Source organism: Pezoporus wallicus, unplaced genomic scaffold (genome assembly GCF_028554395.1).
Source record: "Pezoporus wallicus isolate ANWC-B61680 ecotype Strahan unplaced genomic scaffold, APGP_CSIRO_Pwel_v1 contig_1181, whole genome shotgun sequence".
NCBI lineage: Eukaryota > Metazoa > Chordata > Aves > Psittaciformes > Psittacidae > Pezoporus > Pezoporus wallicus.
This window is the reverse complement of record NW_026641428.1, coordinates 2042311-2057600: the sequence shown is the minus strand read 5'-3', so window position 1 is coordinate 2057600 and position 15290 is coordinate 2042311. Positions and strand designations below refer to the sequence as shown.

General features: G+C 37.4%; 1 protein-coding gene across 5 annotated transcripts in view; it reads left to right on the top strand.

Moving 5' to 3' along the window:
- Positions 1 to 15290, top strand: part of FIGN (fidgetin, microtubule severing factor) — a 100554-nt gene that overhangs the window by 45228 nt on the left and 40036 nt on the right. For 2 of the 5 annotated variants that reach the window (XR_008974123.1, XM_057423698.1), the window contains exon 1: positions 10072 to 10201. The exons of the other annotated variants lie outside the window; for them this stretch is intronic. Coding sequence is in view for 1 of the 2 variants with exons in the window: in XM_057423698.1 (XP_057279681.1) it covers positions 10129 to 10201 (73 nt within the window). In the remaining variant the exon portion in view is untranslated. Of the gene's footprint in view, positions 1 to 10071; positions 10202 to 15290 lie in introns of those variants that run through there. 5 annotated transcript variants of the gene reach the window in all.

Genomic DNA, 15290 nt, shown 5'->3' with positions numbered 1-15290 from the left:
TAATTTGTAAAAGTTATCATGGTGCTGCTGATGTAAAGGTATCACAAATAACAAATTGGAGCTGTGCTATTAGTAGTTTTCTGTTAACATCTGCAATATACATAAGGAACATTTATATGTCTTCACCAGGGTTCTGCTAAACTTAGCTATTGCATCTTATTTAGCCCTTAAGAATAAGTGATAGTAGTGACTTTCTGTAAAATTTTTTGTTCATTATTGTTTAACCAGAACAGAGAAAATAAACAGCAATGGGTTACATACTTGTATGTATGTGTCTGTGTAGATGTATGTGTATATACATACATATATTTACACACTTCTGTATTTCCATAGTTGTATATAGATATATATATGTCTGCATGTGTGTATGTCAAAGCATTGAAAGTATCACTACAAATCCATATAGTAAGGTATGCATGAATCATGAAAATTACAATGAATTACTGATTTTAAAAAAGCTTTTCTGGTATTAAAACCAGAATCTGCTATCAACATTATCACTAGTCCTCGCCCTTCCCCGTGAACTTAGTGCTTAATGTGATTCTTTTGGCTTTAAAATTGAAGAATTGTATTAGTTGCTTAAACTATTCAGTAAGAGGGTATTTCAAAAAGAAACATAAATTCTGAAATTCAGCTGGGACAGTTACTGTACTGTTGGTATTGTTTTGTCAAAAACTGATTTAAAATGAACTAGAAAATTGCCGAACTGTCGAAGTATGGGTTTTGGAAAAGTTAATATATTAAAGAAACACTATCATGAGAAGAAGAAGTGCCATTTTAAAAATGATATTTTAAGAAATTCACTTATACAGACAATAAGGCAAAATCATAATCTTTTATGAGCCCAATAAAGACTGCCTAGCTACTGCCACTTGATACAATACCTTTCTTATTGAACTTGGAAAAAATCCACTCTGGAAAGATTTTTTTTTTTTTTTTTTTTTTTTTTAAGCACAATATAGGCTTAGCTAGATTTTTAACTTCGAGTGGAAGAATGATGATAGTGTGATAAGCGTGCTTTGGACTGACCAGGCTGGTGCACAATACCCTGGACCACCATGTGAATGCGGTAATGTACATACAAGCAGAACTGAGGGCCCAGCAGCCTGGGTGCTTTGATTTGACATGCTGTTATTGCACTTGGCTATATTAGCAGTCTAATGTGGCTTGGTAGTGGACTTATAGTAGTGTCTCTTTCAAAGACAGAAATACGCTTTTCTCTCTTCAGCAAGACTTGGGGATGTTATTTTTGCTTTAGAGATAGACTGTGCAAGTAGGTGAACAGGAAGTAAATCCTTCTTGTTTTATTTGATGTGTCTTCTTGTGACTGGCCCACTGTATACAATGCTCATGTGACATTTTGGAAGATCAAAAAATGAAATGTCATTTTACTTTAGCTCACTTGTTAATGTTTATTTAAATAGTTAACTCAGGCACATAGAATAAAGACAAAAGATAAGAATTATTAGTATTTGTACTTCGCTTTGTATTTGTGAGCTGGTTGTTCCTCTGAAAACCACCTGGTGATAGTAAGACAAAGTAAAATATTTGCATTTCCTATTCCTCTTTCCACATGACTCCTTTATACTACAGTCTATTCTTGCATATCCTTATTTGTGGTGTGCAAGTCACTGCAAGGGTGTGGGATGTTTAATTCCTGGTAACCTACCAAGCTGTAAAAAACTTGCTATGATGTGTTGGAAATACAGATATTCATGCAATGTTCAAATGGAGGAGAATACTGGTGTTATTTTATAAGGAAACCTACCTTTAAAGGGAAAACAGAGTTGAAAAGACTTCCAGTTGAAATTGTAATCTAAAATTATTTCAAGCACCACCCAGCATTATTGCATGTGAAGTATAATGATGAGGCTTTTTGAAGTCAGTTGGCTTTGATCATATGCCAATATCATAGCGAAAATTGAAGTCCTATCGGTGTTGGTAACAAAGTTCCCATTGCCTTCAATGAACTCTGAGTTTAACTCCTATTAAATAACTGCTCTTGGTCATTTGTAGGTGCTTAGTGGTGCTTTCTTTCCCATGTACTGTCATCGTGTCTCTGGCATTCCCCTTCTCACAAGAGAGTTTGCATGCAATCCCATGCAGCATAGAAGGGTGTTTACTGGAGACACCTGCACTGAGTCTGAGCTGGCCTCAAAGAGGTCAGCAGAGCAAAAAGGAGGGGAAAGAGAAGAAAATGCTTGATGCATCTACAGTATTGAAAGAGATCTCACTTAAACTATATTAAGCTGAAATGATCACATTTCAAAATATATCGCTTACATTTTTAATTTAATTTTGCCATCATCTTCAGCAAGCATTGAATAACTTGGAAAGTATTGCAGTCTGTGCTTGTTTATAGCATAGTGGCTGTAGTTAGAAATTAATTACAGTACTGTTTCTAAATCATAATGCCTCTCCAGCAAGAAAGCTGTTGTGTCCTTAGAAATAACCCCTTTTCTGCTATAACAATTTTTAAATTATATCCTCTATGGGCCATTTAAGAATCAGCAAAGGGTTCAAATGTGTTTCCTTGCTTGGGAGCCTGATTCTGCCTTTCGCTCATCTCTGCACCCTGCCTGCTTCTCCCCACCACTTGGTCTGAAACCAGTTGTCTTCTTACCATGTCCTCGCACCTGCTCCGCTCCTCTGTACCCAAGTGCCTCCCACAAGCAGCAGAAGGCTTCTCTGGGGAAGGTGAGTCCAGCTGCTTTGGCAGCCTGCTGCTTTAGCAGCTGAGACCCAGCTCTCTCCTTTGGCAGAAACAAAGCAGATGTCGCTCATCAAAATATATTCACGGTGGTAAGCATGGGAAAATGAGCCAATGGAAATGCAATATGAATGACTTGTAAAACTGCAATTATGATTAACGCTTCAAGTGCTATTTACTTTAACATTTGACCAAGGTAACGCTGCTAATTTCTTCTAGCTCAATGTGAAATTTAGAATCTGATTGTTCTAATTGGCAGAAAAGGGAAAGCTGCCAAAACCACGCACTGATTTACCTCCCACTTGATTCTGTTGACGTCACTGAAGTTGCACAGCATACTAGTTGTTAAAGTTACTTTTGGGTTTCAGCTTCTTTCTGTAAACATCTGTCTCTGATCTGAAAGCTCAGAATTTAAGATCCTTCAAATCAATGCTGTGAAGCAGATGAGATGAAAAAAATCTATTAGCTCATCTTTTGCAGCTCTGCAGTGTCCTGCAATTCTGGGGATAGTGGCTTAGTTGATCTTTACATATTAAAATCACAGATGAGCCAACCACCAGAAAACATCAATAATAGCTAAAGGAAAAGACATCTGTGAATTTGATAGGGACCATTTAAGTATCATAGTCTATAGAAATAACATATGAAGTATTTGGAGAAAGTAGTTTAGCTCTACCACTGAACATTTTCAGGCTCAGACACTTACAAAGATTACATAGTGACATGAGAGTGGACTGGTCTAATCTAAAATCCATTAGGCTACCAGATCTATCATTAAATCAGTAAAATCCACCTCCTTAGCCCATAGACTAGTGTGATGCATAGACGGCAGAGTGAAGTGGGGAAACCTCTTACTCCCATGAAGATATTTGTCATTGTAATAGGGAATAAACTGAAGACCCCCATGTAACATGGAGCAGAGACAACAGCCTTGTTGTTTCTGTCCCCTAAATCTTTTTCAAGAAATGGAAATTGCAAGTACTCTTGGAAGCAGCAGGATCAAGGGGAATGTTTTTTTTTCCCTTCTTTATCCCTCCCAAGAGTACACCAACCTCTTTCCAGAGAATTGTTATGTCTTCTTCCACTGGAACCTTTGCAGACTTTAGTTTGCAAAATTCCTCTGTGTTTCAAATAGTGCTTTTGTAAGAAGTGGTATAGGTTATGCATGGGCTGTTTTATCCCTTTGCCAAATGTGAGGCTCTAAAGATATTTTCCTTTGTCATACTTTATTTCTACATCTTTTCCTGAGTAGGCTTAAAAAAAACACCAAACAACACCCCACCCCCCCCCCCCCCCCAAAAAAAAAAAAAAAACAACACCCCCATGCCCCATGCACTCCCTACTCTCTATTAGGACAAGTTCTTACAATTTCTCATGAACAATCACCTGTCTCAAAATGTATTCTAGTGCAGACTGTTTGATTATATGTGTAAACAGCAGGATTGCAAGATCCAGGAAAATATTTAATAACCTTTCAAAAAGTAGCATAGGGTTTGAGCCAAGCAGCTTTATAATGTCAGTATATTGTGTAGCTAAATCTGGTGCAGGGGTGCTGGTTAGTGACACTGGCGACATTGGCTGGGGTGATAGGCTGCTGCCTGTGGGCAAAGGGGCAGAAGTAATGGTAAGAGTGTGTACCTTCTGTCAAAGCCTAGCTGCATTTTTCAATTGCTTATAAAGAAAAATAAAGAATTTTTAGCATGGGATTGATCAATGTAAAGATCAAGACCCCTTAAAGCTGATGAATCTGGAGTTAGCCTGCTGCCTGTTGACATTATTTCTTTCACACTATCAGAAATTAGACAGTATTGGACAGCTAAAGCAATGAAAAGTTTGGTGATTGTTTATGCCATATATGTTGCTTAACATACTATCCAGTTTTGAGATGACCTCTGAACAGCAGGGATCAGTTGTACTGAGTCTTTTAATTGCATGTGCACACATATTTTTTACGTTATTAAATATAGTTTTGATATCATTTTCCCTTTTAGGTTTATAAAAAGTGGCCCATCTGGAATCTTTATGGCTTATACATCTGCTAAGGAATGGTATCTACTGCGTGCTATCTTAGCCCAATGGGCATGTGAGGTCATATGGCTTTTTCATTTCCATTTGTGCTGTCTTGCTTAGGCTCTGGGTGAAGAAGGGATGTGGACAATGACACTGGCTTAACTCGTTAAGCCAAGGTAATTTGATTGTGTGACCGAGTCTTATCAAGGCCAATCAGTGCGATAGTTTCGGAAAGAAGATCTGTCAAAGGACTCACATCCTTGGAGTAACTTTTCAGTATTCTTCAGGCTTTTCTTTTCTTTTCTTTTTTTTTTTTTTTGTGTGTTATATTTGAACATTTGAAGACTTGGATGGCAATGCTTAGGTAGATAAGAGATCTGTCTCTTGGGGAAAGTGAAGGAAGAGGGTAGTGGATACCTCCCTTTTCCTTGGGCTTAATTTTTTCTATGTCAGTCTCCAAGTTTTGTTGCATCCCTCAGGTGTTTTGTCACCCTATACAAAACTCACTGGTGGTGCTATCACACAACCGCACAGCAGAAATAACTCGTTTTGTTCCCGCTTAGCACTGTGGATTCACACCCTAAAATACTTCTAGTTAAAATTTGGCCTTGGAGAGCTGGCCTTCTCAGTTGTGGTGGCAGGGAAGGCTAACAGTTTCCTTGGCTGGAAGGCATCAAATCAGATAAACAGAAAACAGGCCTGGAGAGTAGGAAAGCTCTTGATGGTGATTAGTTGTCATCCTGCTTGTCAGAGCAAATGAAGAAGAGGAGTACAATGTTTGCACTGTTTGAACAAGCCTCAGAGAGAAAATTAGATGGCAAATGTGATCATAATTTGCCTGCCTTTCTTGAAACTCCCATGGTGCTATTAGTGTTTTTCTTTTTTCAGGTAAAAGAGCTTTAACAAGTACATACTTCTGCGGAAAGTGAAGTGCACTGAGGTTGTTCACAAACATGGTGTGCAAAGATTTCTGTGTTTTAAGTGATAGTGCTTATTGTACCTACATCCTGCAAGCTGGTGCAAGGTGTGTAATGCCATTGGAGAAAATAATTTATTTCAATATTGCACGTGATGTGGGGAAAAAAGAGATAGCTATCCATACAAGTATGTATTTAGACAGGTATGCATATATAAAATAAGCTTGTGTCTGAGCTTTATATTGAGCTTGGTTGAGTACTGTTGATAAGCCAATTATGGTATTTTTGAAAGGTATCTGGAATGTAAATTCTTCTCTCCTATTATCCTGTGATAATGTGCTGTGGCAGGCTGTGCCCCTTACTGAACTGCCAGCACACCTAAGGTGACCACAACTGTTACTAAACAAGAAAATCAGCACTTCTGTGTTTTGTGTATATAGAAATGTGGAGTAACCTGTAGCATTTAGATAATGAGTTTGGGGTGGAGATGGAGAAATGCTACTTGCAGTTGATTTTACACATGAAAGTATTTCACACATAGCAGAAATCGTTAGTGTAAACAAGTATCAATTAAGAGAACAAGTATGAGCATTGTTGGAGAATAAGGTAAAAGCTGTGATGTGAAAGGCTGTCTTGGGCAAAGACAGATGACTGACAGTGAAAAGATTTAAAGTATTTTGATTGCCTTGCAATGAAATCTAAACCTGTGGAAACTAATAAAAATTGACTGAGCTTAATTAGAGACGTATAGGAAGCAAAAAAACCTTTGTTTAAAAAACAAGTGCTTAGACTGTCTTATCTCTTATTACTAATTACCCAACTAGATGGAACATCTGACTGTATCCAAAATCAGAAATTTCCTCATTATGTTGTAAAATAAAATAAAATAGCAAAATTTGTGGATTCACTATATTACTATGACATAAAGTGTAATGACAGGAGAATGTAAAGAGGAATGTATTTATTTTTATCTCTTTATAAAATCAATTTTGTATGCCAGGAAGCTCAGACTGGTCTTGCTGATTTCTATCAAATTACATTTGCCTATGCATCCCTCTTTATCCATCTTGGTAAGGACCCACTGGTAGAGTGTGCTGCTAAAAGTCCAAAGCCAGAGTGTCAACATTACCTAATGTGAAAAAGAGAAATTATCCTAAAGCAGAGAAGTGCAGTTCTCATATGTAGCCTCTGCCTGGCTGTGGTGCACAGAGTTTAAGGAATTACAGTGGCTTTTGGAGTTTCCTTTAGAAATGTGCCTTGTTCTGCATCATCTCCAGCAAAGCTCTGTGATGGACATAGATATTCTCTATCAATCTACTGGGCCTGCTTCAGACAGAAACATGTATGGGGTATTGTTCCTGTGTATTTTGGATGAGCTCAGAGCAGTAGAATAAATGAAAAGTGTGCTTCAGAACATTCATAAACTGTATTGTGCAAATACAAGCTGGTAGGTATATACTTTGGTGGGTGAGGCATTTTTTACCTTTATTTTAATCTACTGAAGTTCCGATGAATCAAATTACATGTGTAATATAGCTGGCAACCTGGTAGTGTATTCCATGTTAGTAATCCACAGTGACAAGCAATTACACTTCATTTTTCTTTATTGACTGTTTGAGGCTTTAAAATATTTATTTGGCAATTTTATGTCTCCTTTTTGTTATTTTTAAAGATATGAGTAATTAGCAGGATCATACACTAATGATTTTTAAGCTGTAGTAGAAAGCACATAGGATGAACCGTGATGTGAAATAAATTAATTAAAATCAATGTTATTTCAATGAATACTAATTGAATTATTAATGCTTGGATCAGGGTTTTTCCCCATTTTGTGATTATTCAGCTTGTTGGCCGATGTATGCATTCCTCCAACTTCCTTGGTTGTTTTGTTGGGTTTTTTTAGTTCTCTCTTGCCCCTCATTAAAGGAATATGCTACCAATATCAAATAGGGGATAGGGACTTGCTCATGGCCAATTTACTTTTTTCAGTGCTGTCTTGGTTGTTGTTTCCAATCCTGAGTACAACAGCACACAGTCTGTTGCAGAAGTAGCCTAAAAGCTCTTCAAATGAGCTATGATCAAAAGCGGGGTCGGCTGGCATCTGAAGGGCTGTGGTGTGAGTCTGTAGCTGCAGTTGGGATGGGCTGTCAGGAGCTACAGAGCCCTGAAGCCTAACGCTGCTTCTGCGAGCTCACTGCCACTGGGCTTCCCACCCTGCTGGCCCTGTGCGCTCAGATGGATGGTGGAGAAGAGCCGTGGAGAGCCTGCTGCCTAGCTCTGGGCTGAGGAAAGTTGTTCTCTTCTCCTCTTTGCCCTGTTTGCTATTAATATCCCTTCCCCCAGGCTACTGGATCATATGATTTCAGCTGAAATAGTTTAAAAGTTCCTCCGTTTTGATGCCAACAAAAATGCAATATTTTTTTTTTCTGCCAGTTCTCTGGGGTTTTTGTTTTTGTAACTCGAAGGGATAAGCTCAGGGTCCACGGCAAAGACTGTTATCCCACTGAATTTGGAGAGTGGGTGCCTCCATCCCCCAGTATTTTAGCAATCAGATCATTAGAAAATATTGTATCAAAAATATGTAATTCATCTCTTAATTATTTACTGCAAACAGAACAATTTTGTGTGTGAGTATGTTTGCACAGAGCAGAGGAGACAGCATTTCTTGGGGTTTTTAGTCTGTTTTCAGGAAGTCCAGTGTTGTAACTGGCAAAGATAGCTGTTTCTGCAACAATAGTGTAGGTGAAGCAAAACATCATTTTTTTTTCCCCTCTAATTAATAAATGTTGTCCAGAAAGCACAAAACAATTTGAAAGGGTTCCTAGAGTAGAGGATTGTCAACAGGGCCTTGGGAAATGAACAGTAATTTTGGAGACTTCTAAGGAGGAGCTGTAGCTCATACTATTGAGAACTTTGGGCTAAACATCTATGAGATGAGCTTCCAGTATGCTACAAAGTACAAGAGCTGTTAGAATACCTGTAGCACATAAATAGGGAAGCACAACAACTCAGTATATTATGGATCTTCAGAGAAGGTAATGCTTTTGAACAACATTTATTTAAATGTTATTTGTTAGATTACAATACATTATCATGGATTCTCAGACACAACTGAGCTGTAATTCTATTCTTTTCTCGCCAGCTAGGATTTGGTCTTCAATTGAAGGCATTGTATGTCTCAGGAGTAAAGTGTTTAATGTCCGTGTCTTAAGCGGTATCTGTAGTTCTCTGTTACTTGCAGTAGGGCTTTTTCACTTCACTGCAAATCAGCAGTATATATTATTTCAATTATTTATTGCAACTGCTACTTACAGAAGCTGCGTTGACCAGTAGTATGAGTTGCATTCCTGTAATGCTTTCTGTAGCACTCTGAAACTTTACAGATTTGTTATAAAACATGGCTTATATTGGAAAACATCTTGGGCAGACCTATTGTCACTGCATTCTGAGTGGAGAAATTAATTTGTCCAGTCCCTGTGTGCCTGTCCAGTGCCTGTGCACTTCCAGCCTTCCTAGCAGTGGACACAATATCTTTCACACGTATTTCTTCACATACCCTTTCTCTTAATTATCATCTCTACCGGATGAGACACTTAAAATACACTGGACATGCTTACAGCCCTTCTGTCAAACAAGAAAAGTTTCATGAAAGTACTTTATTCATTTATTTCTCTTTTTTACTTTTTCCTTGATTTTCTGCCCCTGCTGATCTCCCTATCTCTGTTGCTTGATCTGAATGAGATTTCTGATATGTTGTGTAACAAGTTTTTAGTGGTATCTAGCCATTCACCAAAGTAGTTTTTCAACACTGCTAGCAATTGAAGGAGGAAGGAATGTAACTTTTCTTCACATCAAAGAAACCATTCTTTCTTTATTTGGCAATAGCACTGGGAACAGCTTGGTGCACTTAAAGTATCTTACAACTTGCTGCTGCTGTAGTGGCAGGGGATTAATCAGTCCTCCAAAAGAAAGAATGAAATGACTCACATGTGGGACTTGGCATAATACAGCAGCCAAGTCCCAAATCGTTCCTGCTATAAACCTTAGTTCGCCACAGCTCTTCCACATAATTTCTCTGTAGATATGAGTTAAATGCTGTCATGCTAGACTTTTACCCCAACACTAAGGATCCCAAAGAACTTGTGGTTTAAATGGGTTATCCATATTTGAACATGATTACTTTACAAATACTTAGGCAAAGAGTATGAGTTACTACAAAAGATTTACCCCACTGCTTCTCAGTTAGATAACACAAGCTGTTTAGGCATATCAAGGGTTCAAAATTCCTTTGAGTCTCTGATCTACAACATTCCTCAGATTATATTCTGATAAAAGAGAGAGAGAGAAGAGGTTGTTTGGATTTGACTTGGCTGGCTGCTATAAAACTAACTTTTAGCTCAACCTCAAACCATTTTCACTCTTCCCTTGAATTCTCTTTTGCTGAAAAATACATTTTAATGGGTGGGAAGAACTTTTTGTATCCATCTAACTATGGATTCTTCTTCCAAGCTTCATCTTAAGAAGGATGGAATTGAGGAAGAGAGACTAAAGGATTCATCTTGGGGTAAGGGAACTTATTTTTTTCATCCTTCAGAGTTATTTCTCTCAACTTAGAAGCTACTGTTCCCATTCTAATACATACGAGATTCTCATGATTTGAATTTGATGTGTTTAATAGAATTTTAAAAGGGAGGAAGAAGAAGGTGTCCTAGATCATCTTCATTTGAAGTTAACAATAGACAGGAACTATTTCATGTGAAATGTCTGGCTTGTATTTCAAGACATATCTTTATAATTTTATTTTTGCTCTTTATGCCAAAGGAAGATTTTTTTCTTTTTCGTTATCCTTTGCAGTTGAGATGATAACTCTTTCAGACAGTACTTGCTGGCCTCTTCAGTGTCTTTGTGCTGAGACTCCACAAAAAGGCAAGCCTTTGAAACTTTTTGGTTCATTGGTAGAGTCAGGTCTACAGTTTTTCCAGTAAAGACTCTTGGACTTGAAACTTATTCCACTAGGTACACCCTTTCATTGTAGAGATACAAACACAGAATGACTGAACAGTGAAACGCAGAGTAATTCTCAGGGCAGTCTTTTACTAGGTTCTGCAAGTAATGGATGAGATCCATCAACATGCAATTTGAATTGCTTGTTTTTCCATCTTTATTGGTTTCCTGTAAGTAAAGTAATTTCTGTTTAAAGTATTTCAAGAAATTTCTTTCTGATTGTGATTCCTTTTCCTCTCCTCTGTGTTGGAAATACTTGTTACTGGTTTTACTTCTTCCTGGCTGTATTGGGTAGACAAGGCACAGGGTAGCCATGCAAGAGGAGATAGAACTGATTTCTTTACCTGTATTTTTATCACTTCCAAGTTCAGTGATTGGCTCCATCAGAATTCATCTTATGTTTATCTAAAAGATTCTTTATGATTTATGGGCTTGTAGAGTTAAGAGATTATTTTTTCTTTTATTACTAATGTGAGGCTAAATAAATGGGAAAACAGGGTTTGGAATAATTGACAATGGGGAAAAAAAACATGGAAAAAGGAGACTTATAATTTTTTTCTAGACTTTTTCTGAGAAAATATTTTTTCTAAAGTAATTTTTGGTCTTTTCTATTTACTCAGCTATGGCAGAATACCTGAGGGTTAAATTGTCTCTGGTAATGAACGGTGACATTAGGCAAAACCAGAATTCAGCAAGTAGGACTAATGGGATATTTCATGGGAGTCTGGTGTCTGTATACAGACACAGGAAAGAATAGGAAACAAGTCTGTTATGAAAGGTTAAGAGAATGGTATGTGTCCATTTGAAAATTATAGGTAAAGAAATGAAATTTGTCTTTCAAAGAAGGATATTAAAGGGCTGTCTGCTATTATTTTACACAAGGGAACATGTAAATCACTCTCTAAAAGGCCTGTTGTGACTTTATAACTGGGTTTTTTTCTCTACTTTTTGTCTTGTTGGTATGACAGTGGCTATTGTAGAGAGTTGATGAAAGAAGTTAAAGGTGTTTAGTCATGTTACTGGGGTGAATGAATGAAAGTAAGTAGTAATATAGTTTTATGGTTTAGTTACTGATTATAACTGAATGGCATCTTTCACGGCATTGAATCAATACTCTGGGTCAGAAACTGCAAAATGATTTACTCCCACTGTGATTCCAGAGCTGAGATGGCCAACAGAGGAGGGGAAAAATGTGTAATGCACAGAGGAAAAATAGGAAGTCAATGAGTAAAAGAAAAGATGCTCAATAGATGCTTTGTGACCTGGTTCCCTTTTAGAAATATTCTACACATATGCAGCTGCCAAGCAGAGGCAAGCTAATTATGATAGGTTAGGTTTCTGTTTAGTTTAGTAGGAAATACTGTCTTTTTAAGTGCTGACAGAATTGTGTGAGCATTTCCTACATCAGTAGTTTGGACAGATGTAATTATAGCTCCTGATGATTCAGCACCCACACGTTCTCTGAACTCTATGTCACTAGGATAATTTTGTGTTTTCTTGGAATAATTTGATGTGTTAAATTTTTGTTCCATATTCTCTATTTCATTTGTTTGTTAATGATTTGCTATCTGTTCCTTTGTCTCATATCTTGCCTGTGAGATTCTTAATTGCAGATTGGCAATAACAGGCATTTGTCTTAGTTTTCGCGTATGGGTGTCAGTCCAAATGCTTGTAGGATTTTACTATACCATGAACATTTCTGCTTATTCACCAAAATCCTTATTGGAGGTTGGCAGTTAATGTTGTCTCTGGCATCATGCTTCCTCCAGAACCTCAGTTTTAGAGAGCTTTAGTACATTTTCTCCTAGGGACCAGAAGATGAGATAAAGTATTTCTTGTCTTCAACGGGGACGGGGTGGGGGGTGGGGAGAGGGAAGGGGAGGGGGCAAGGAATTTTCTCTGAAATACAGTGAAATCTCATTCCGACTTCAGAGCTAGTGGCTTACAATATTCAGATACCCAACAGAAGCCAAAAATGTTAAGGTGTACTAATGTAGCACACCTGATTAATGTAGGTAAAGGCTGACAGTCGCTGTATGGTCACTTATAATCATACTTACTCTGTAACTTTTCTCCTCCTTTTTTTTTTTTTTTATAATTTCTGCTGCTTTTCTGTCAGGGAGACTTCTTCTGATAGAGCTTATAATCAGAGTATATTTTATTCTTGTATCAGGGTTGTCTTCCATGATAGCTTTTGCATTGTATTATTGCTAACTTCATCTCATTAAATCCCTGTTTAATGTTGCCAAAGACACTTTTTTTGGTGAAAGCATTGCAAAATTTTTAGCAAAGGTAGCGTCTAGTGGGTTTAGAGAAGTATCCAGCAGCTTTGAACCAGTTCCGATCAGGGCAAATAGGAAGCACTGCTGTTGCCATCAAGCTTTCTTGTACAGACCTGTATCCTTCTGGAACAGGGGACAGAAGAATGACACCAGGTTCAGTTGCCAACTCATCACACTGCCCTTAAGGAACTATTACAGCTCAACAGATTAATCAGATAGATTAATACTCCTGCTCTCTAGTGATTACCACAGGTCTGTTTTGATGGCTCTCATTCTGGCATTTTTCCCACTGAAACCCTTTTCCATGTTAAAGTGGAACTAATTAATTCTAGGGCAATACTGAATGGTTTCTTCAGGTTAACAGTTCAGCCAGTTTATGTCTGGATGCTCTAAGTCCCACTGAGATATCTTAAGCCGATTCTCCAGACAGTGTGATAAGGTTACTTGGCTACTGGATATACAAGCTTTTGAATAAGTGAGATCGTAAGTAGTTATAGTCTTAGACATGTATAGTTTTGAGTTGCATGGTTTGGTTTTTTTCTGTCATGAAGATGCTATGTTTGTCTTTTACTGGAGATCACCTGTATTTCTCCAGTAGTACTTTCAGACAGACAGCATTCTTCTGCACAGGGATCATAATCTGCCATGTGTTAATAGCACATGTCACTCTACTCCAGAAGTGGCTGTGTTGTGGTGACTGCTTTTAAGACAGTATATATTATATGATAGCAGCTGAGAGGCATGACAGTTGACATTCAAGAATGTAGACAGTACTATGGGATTTATGTGCAATCTTTAGTCAGGCTCTCTGAGCTTCTGTAGCAGAGGCAAAAATATGTATTACATTTGCAGCAAAGCAAAAAATAAACCTGGCCTCTTCAAAACTTGCAATTGTCACATAATCAAAATAATCACTGCATCTTCAACCATGAAACTTTAACTTTTTTTTTTTCTTCCTGAGTGGATAAGATTTAAGAGTTGAATTTTTATTTTAAAACCGAATTCTTTGTCTAGACATATTAAAAAAATTTAAACAATAGTAGAAGAAATAAAAATATTGGCCTGCTTTTGAGAGCCTGTAATCTGCTCAGTTTTTGGTATATTTTCAACTTGTTTTGAAAGTACTTTCCAATATAACATATTCTGTCATCCTAGCCTAAAGTTCTAAACATTAATTGTATCTCTACAACGTTTGAAAATCAGCTTCTTAAAACATGATAATGAAAAATGTTATCCTTTAATTAGTTCCAGAGGAAATGTAATTGTGAAAAACTTTACCAATGTGAATCTTCTCTAAGGAAAAGCATTTTTAAAGAACCAGTTTTTCAAGCTGCTGTCTTGATTGTCAAACGCCAATTCAAGAAATTTTGATTTGACTTCAGGGTATGTCCGTTCGTACTGGAAAAAACACAAGGTTTTGTAGTGATTTATATACTTATTTTGCCAACTCAGGGCTGTGATGCTCATTATCTCTAGAATTAAGCGTTTGGTAGCCTTGATTACTTTTCTCTCTCAGGTTTTGTGCTTAATTGATTTGATACCTATTTTTAAGTGAGTTTTTTATTTTTATTGTGCTGTCATTGATAGTTCTATGTTTTATTCTTTTCCTTTATATAGAAGCATCCTGCACTTGACTTGGAGCTCTTAGCATATTTATTCTGTATTAGATTCTAGGCTAGTGAAAGCCAACCACAAAGGGACTCCGCCATTTCCACTTGTGTCTAAAATAATCTCTATACTTCTGTGAGCAGGGACTGTCCCCAAAAGCGATGAGTTGATCCTTGTGTCAGGGAAACGGTATTGCAGTGGTTTGATGATTTGCCATAACTGAGTAGCAAAAGGACAGGAAGGTCTTAAAAAAGATGAAGTATATGATCCTCCAATTTAGTCTGCAGAAATAAGGATATTCTTGAGAAAGTTTAGACAAAGTAGTGAAAATTCAGCCACTTCTAACCTCCACTAGATTGCCAGCAGTATTTCTAGTTTATGTATTGACTGTCTGAGAAAAGACAAGCTCCATTTTTGCCTTCAGTATTGGAAGGGAGCAATATGAACATATGTAATCCCTTCTCAAAGCCAGCTGAAACCTGTGTTCCAGAAAGAGCTAAGATAATTGGCAAAGGTGGTGACACTCGGTTTCGCTGACCGTTAGCCTTCTGGAATCATCCAAATCAATGGATAGGTTCGTGTTTTACTCCATTGCAGGTGATATGGCTACTGTACTGGTGACTGTCTTATATATTCCCTTGAGGTCATTTCCCTGTTCCAGCCTGATCCATCTATCTTCTCTGTTCTCACAATTTGTAAAAATGGCTACAGTCCAAAAGAAGCTGACTAATCTTTTAAATCTCCTGGCAATATTGCTGG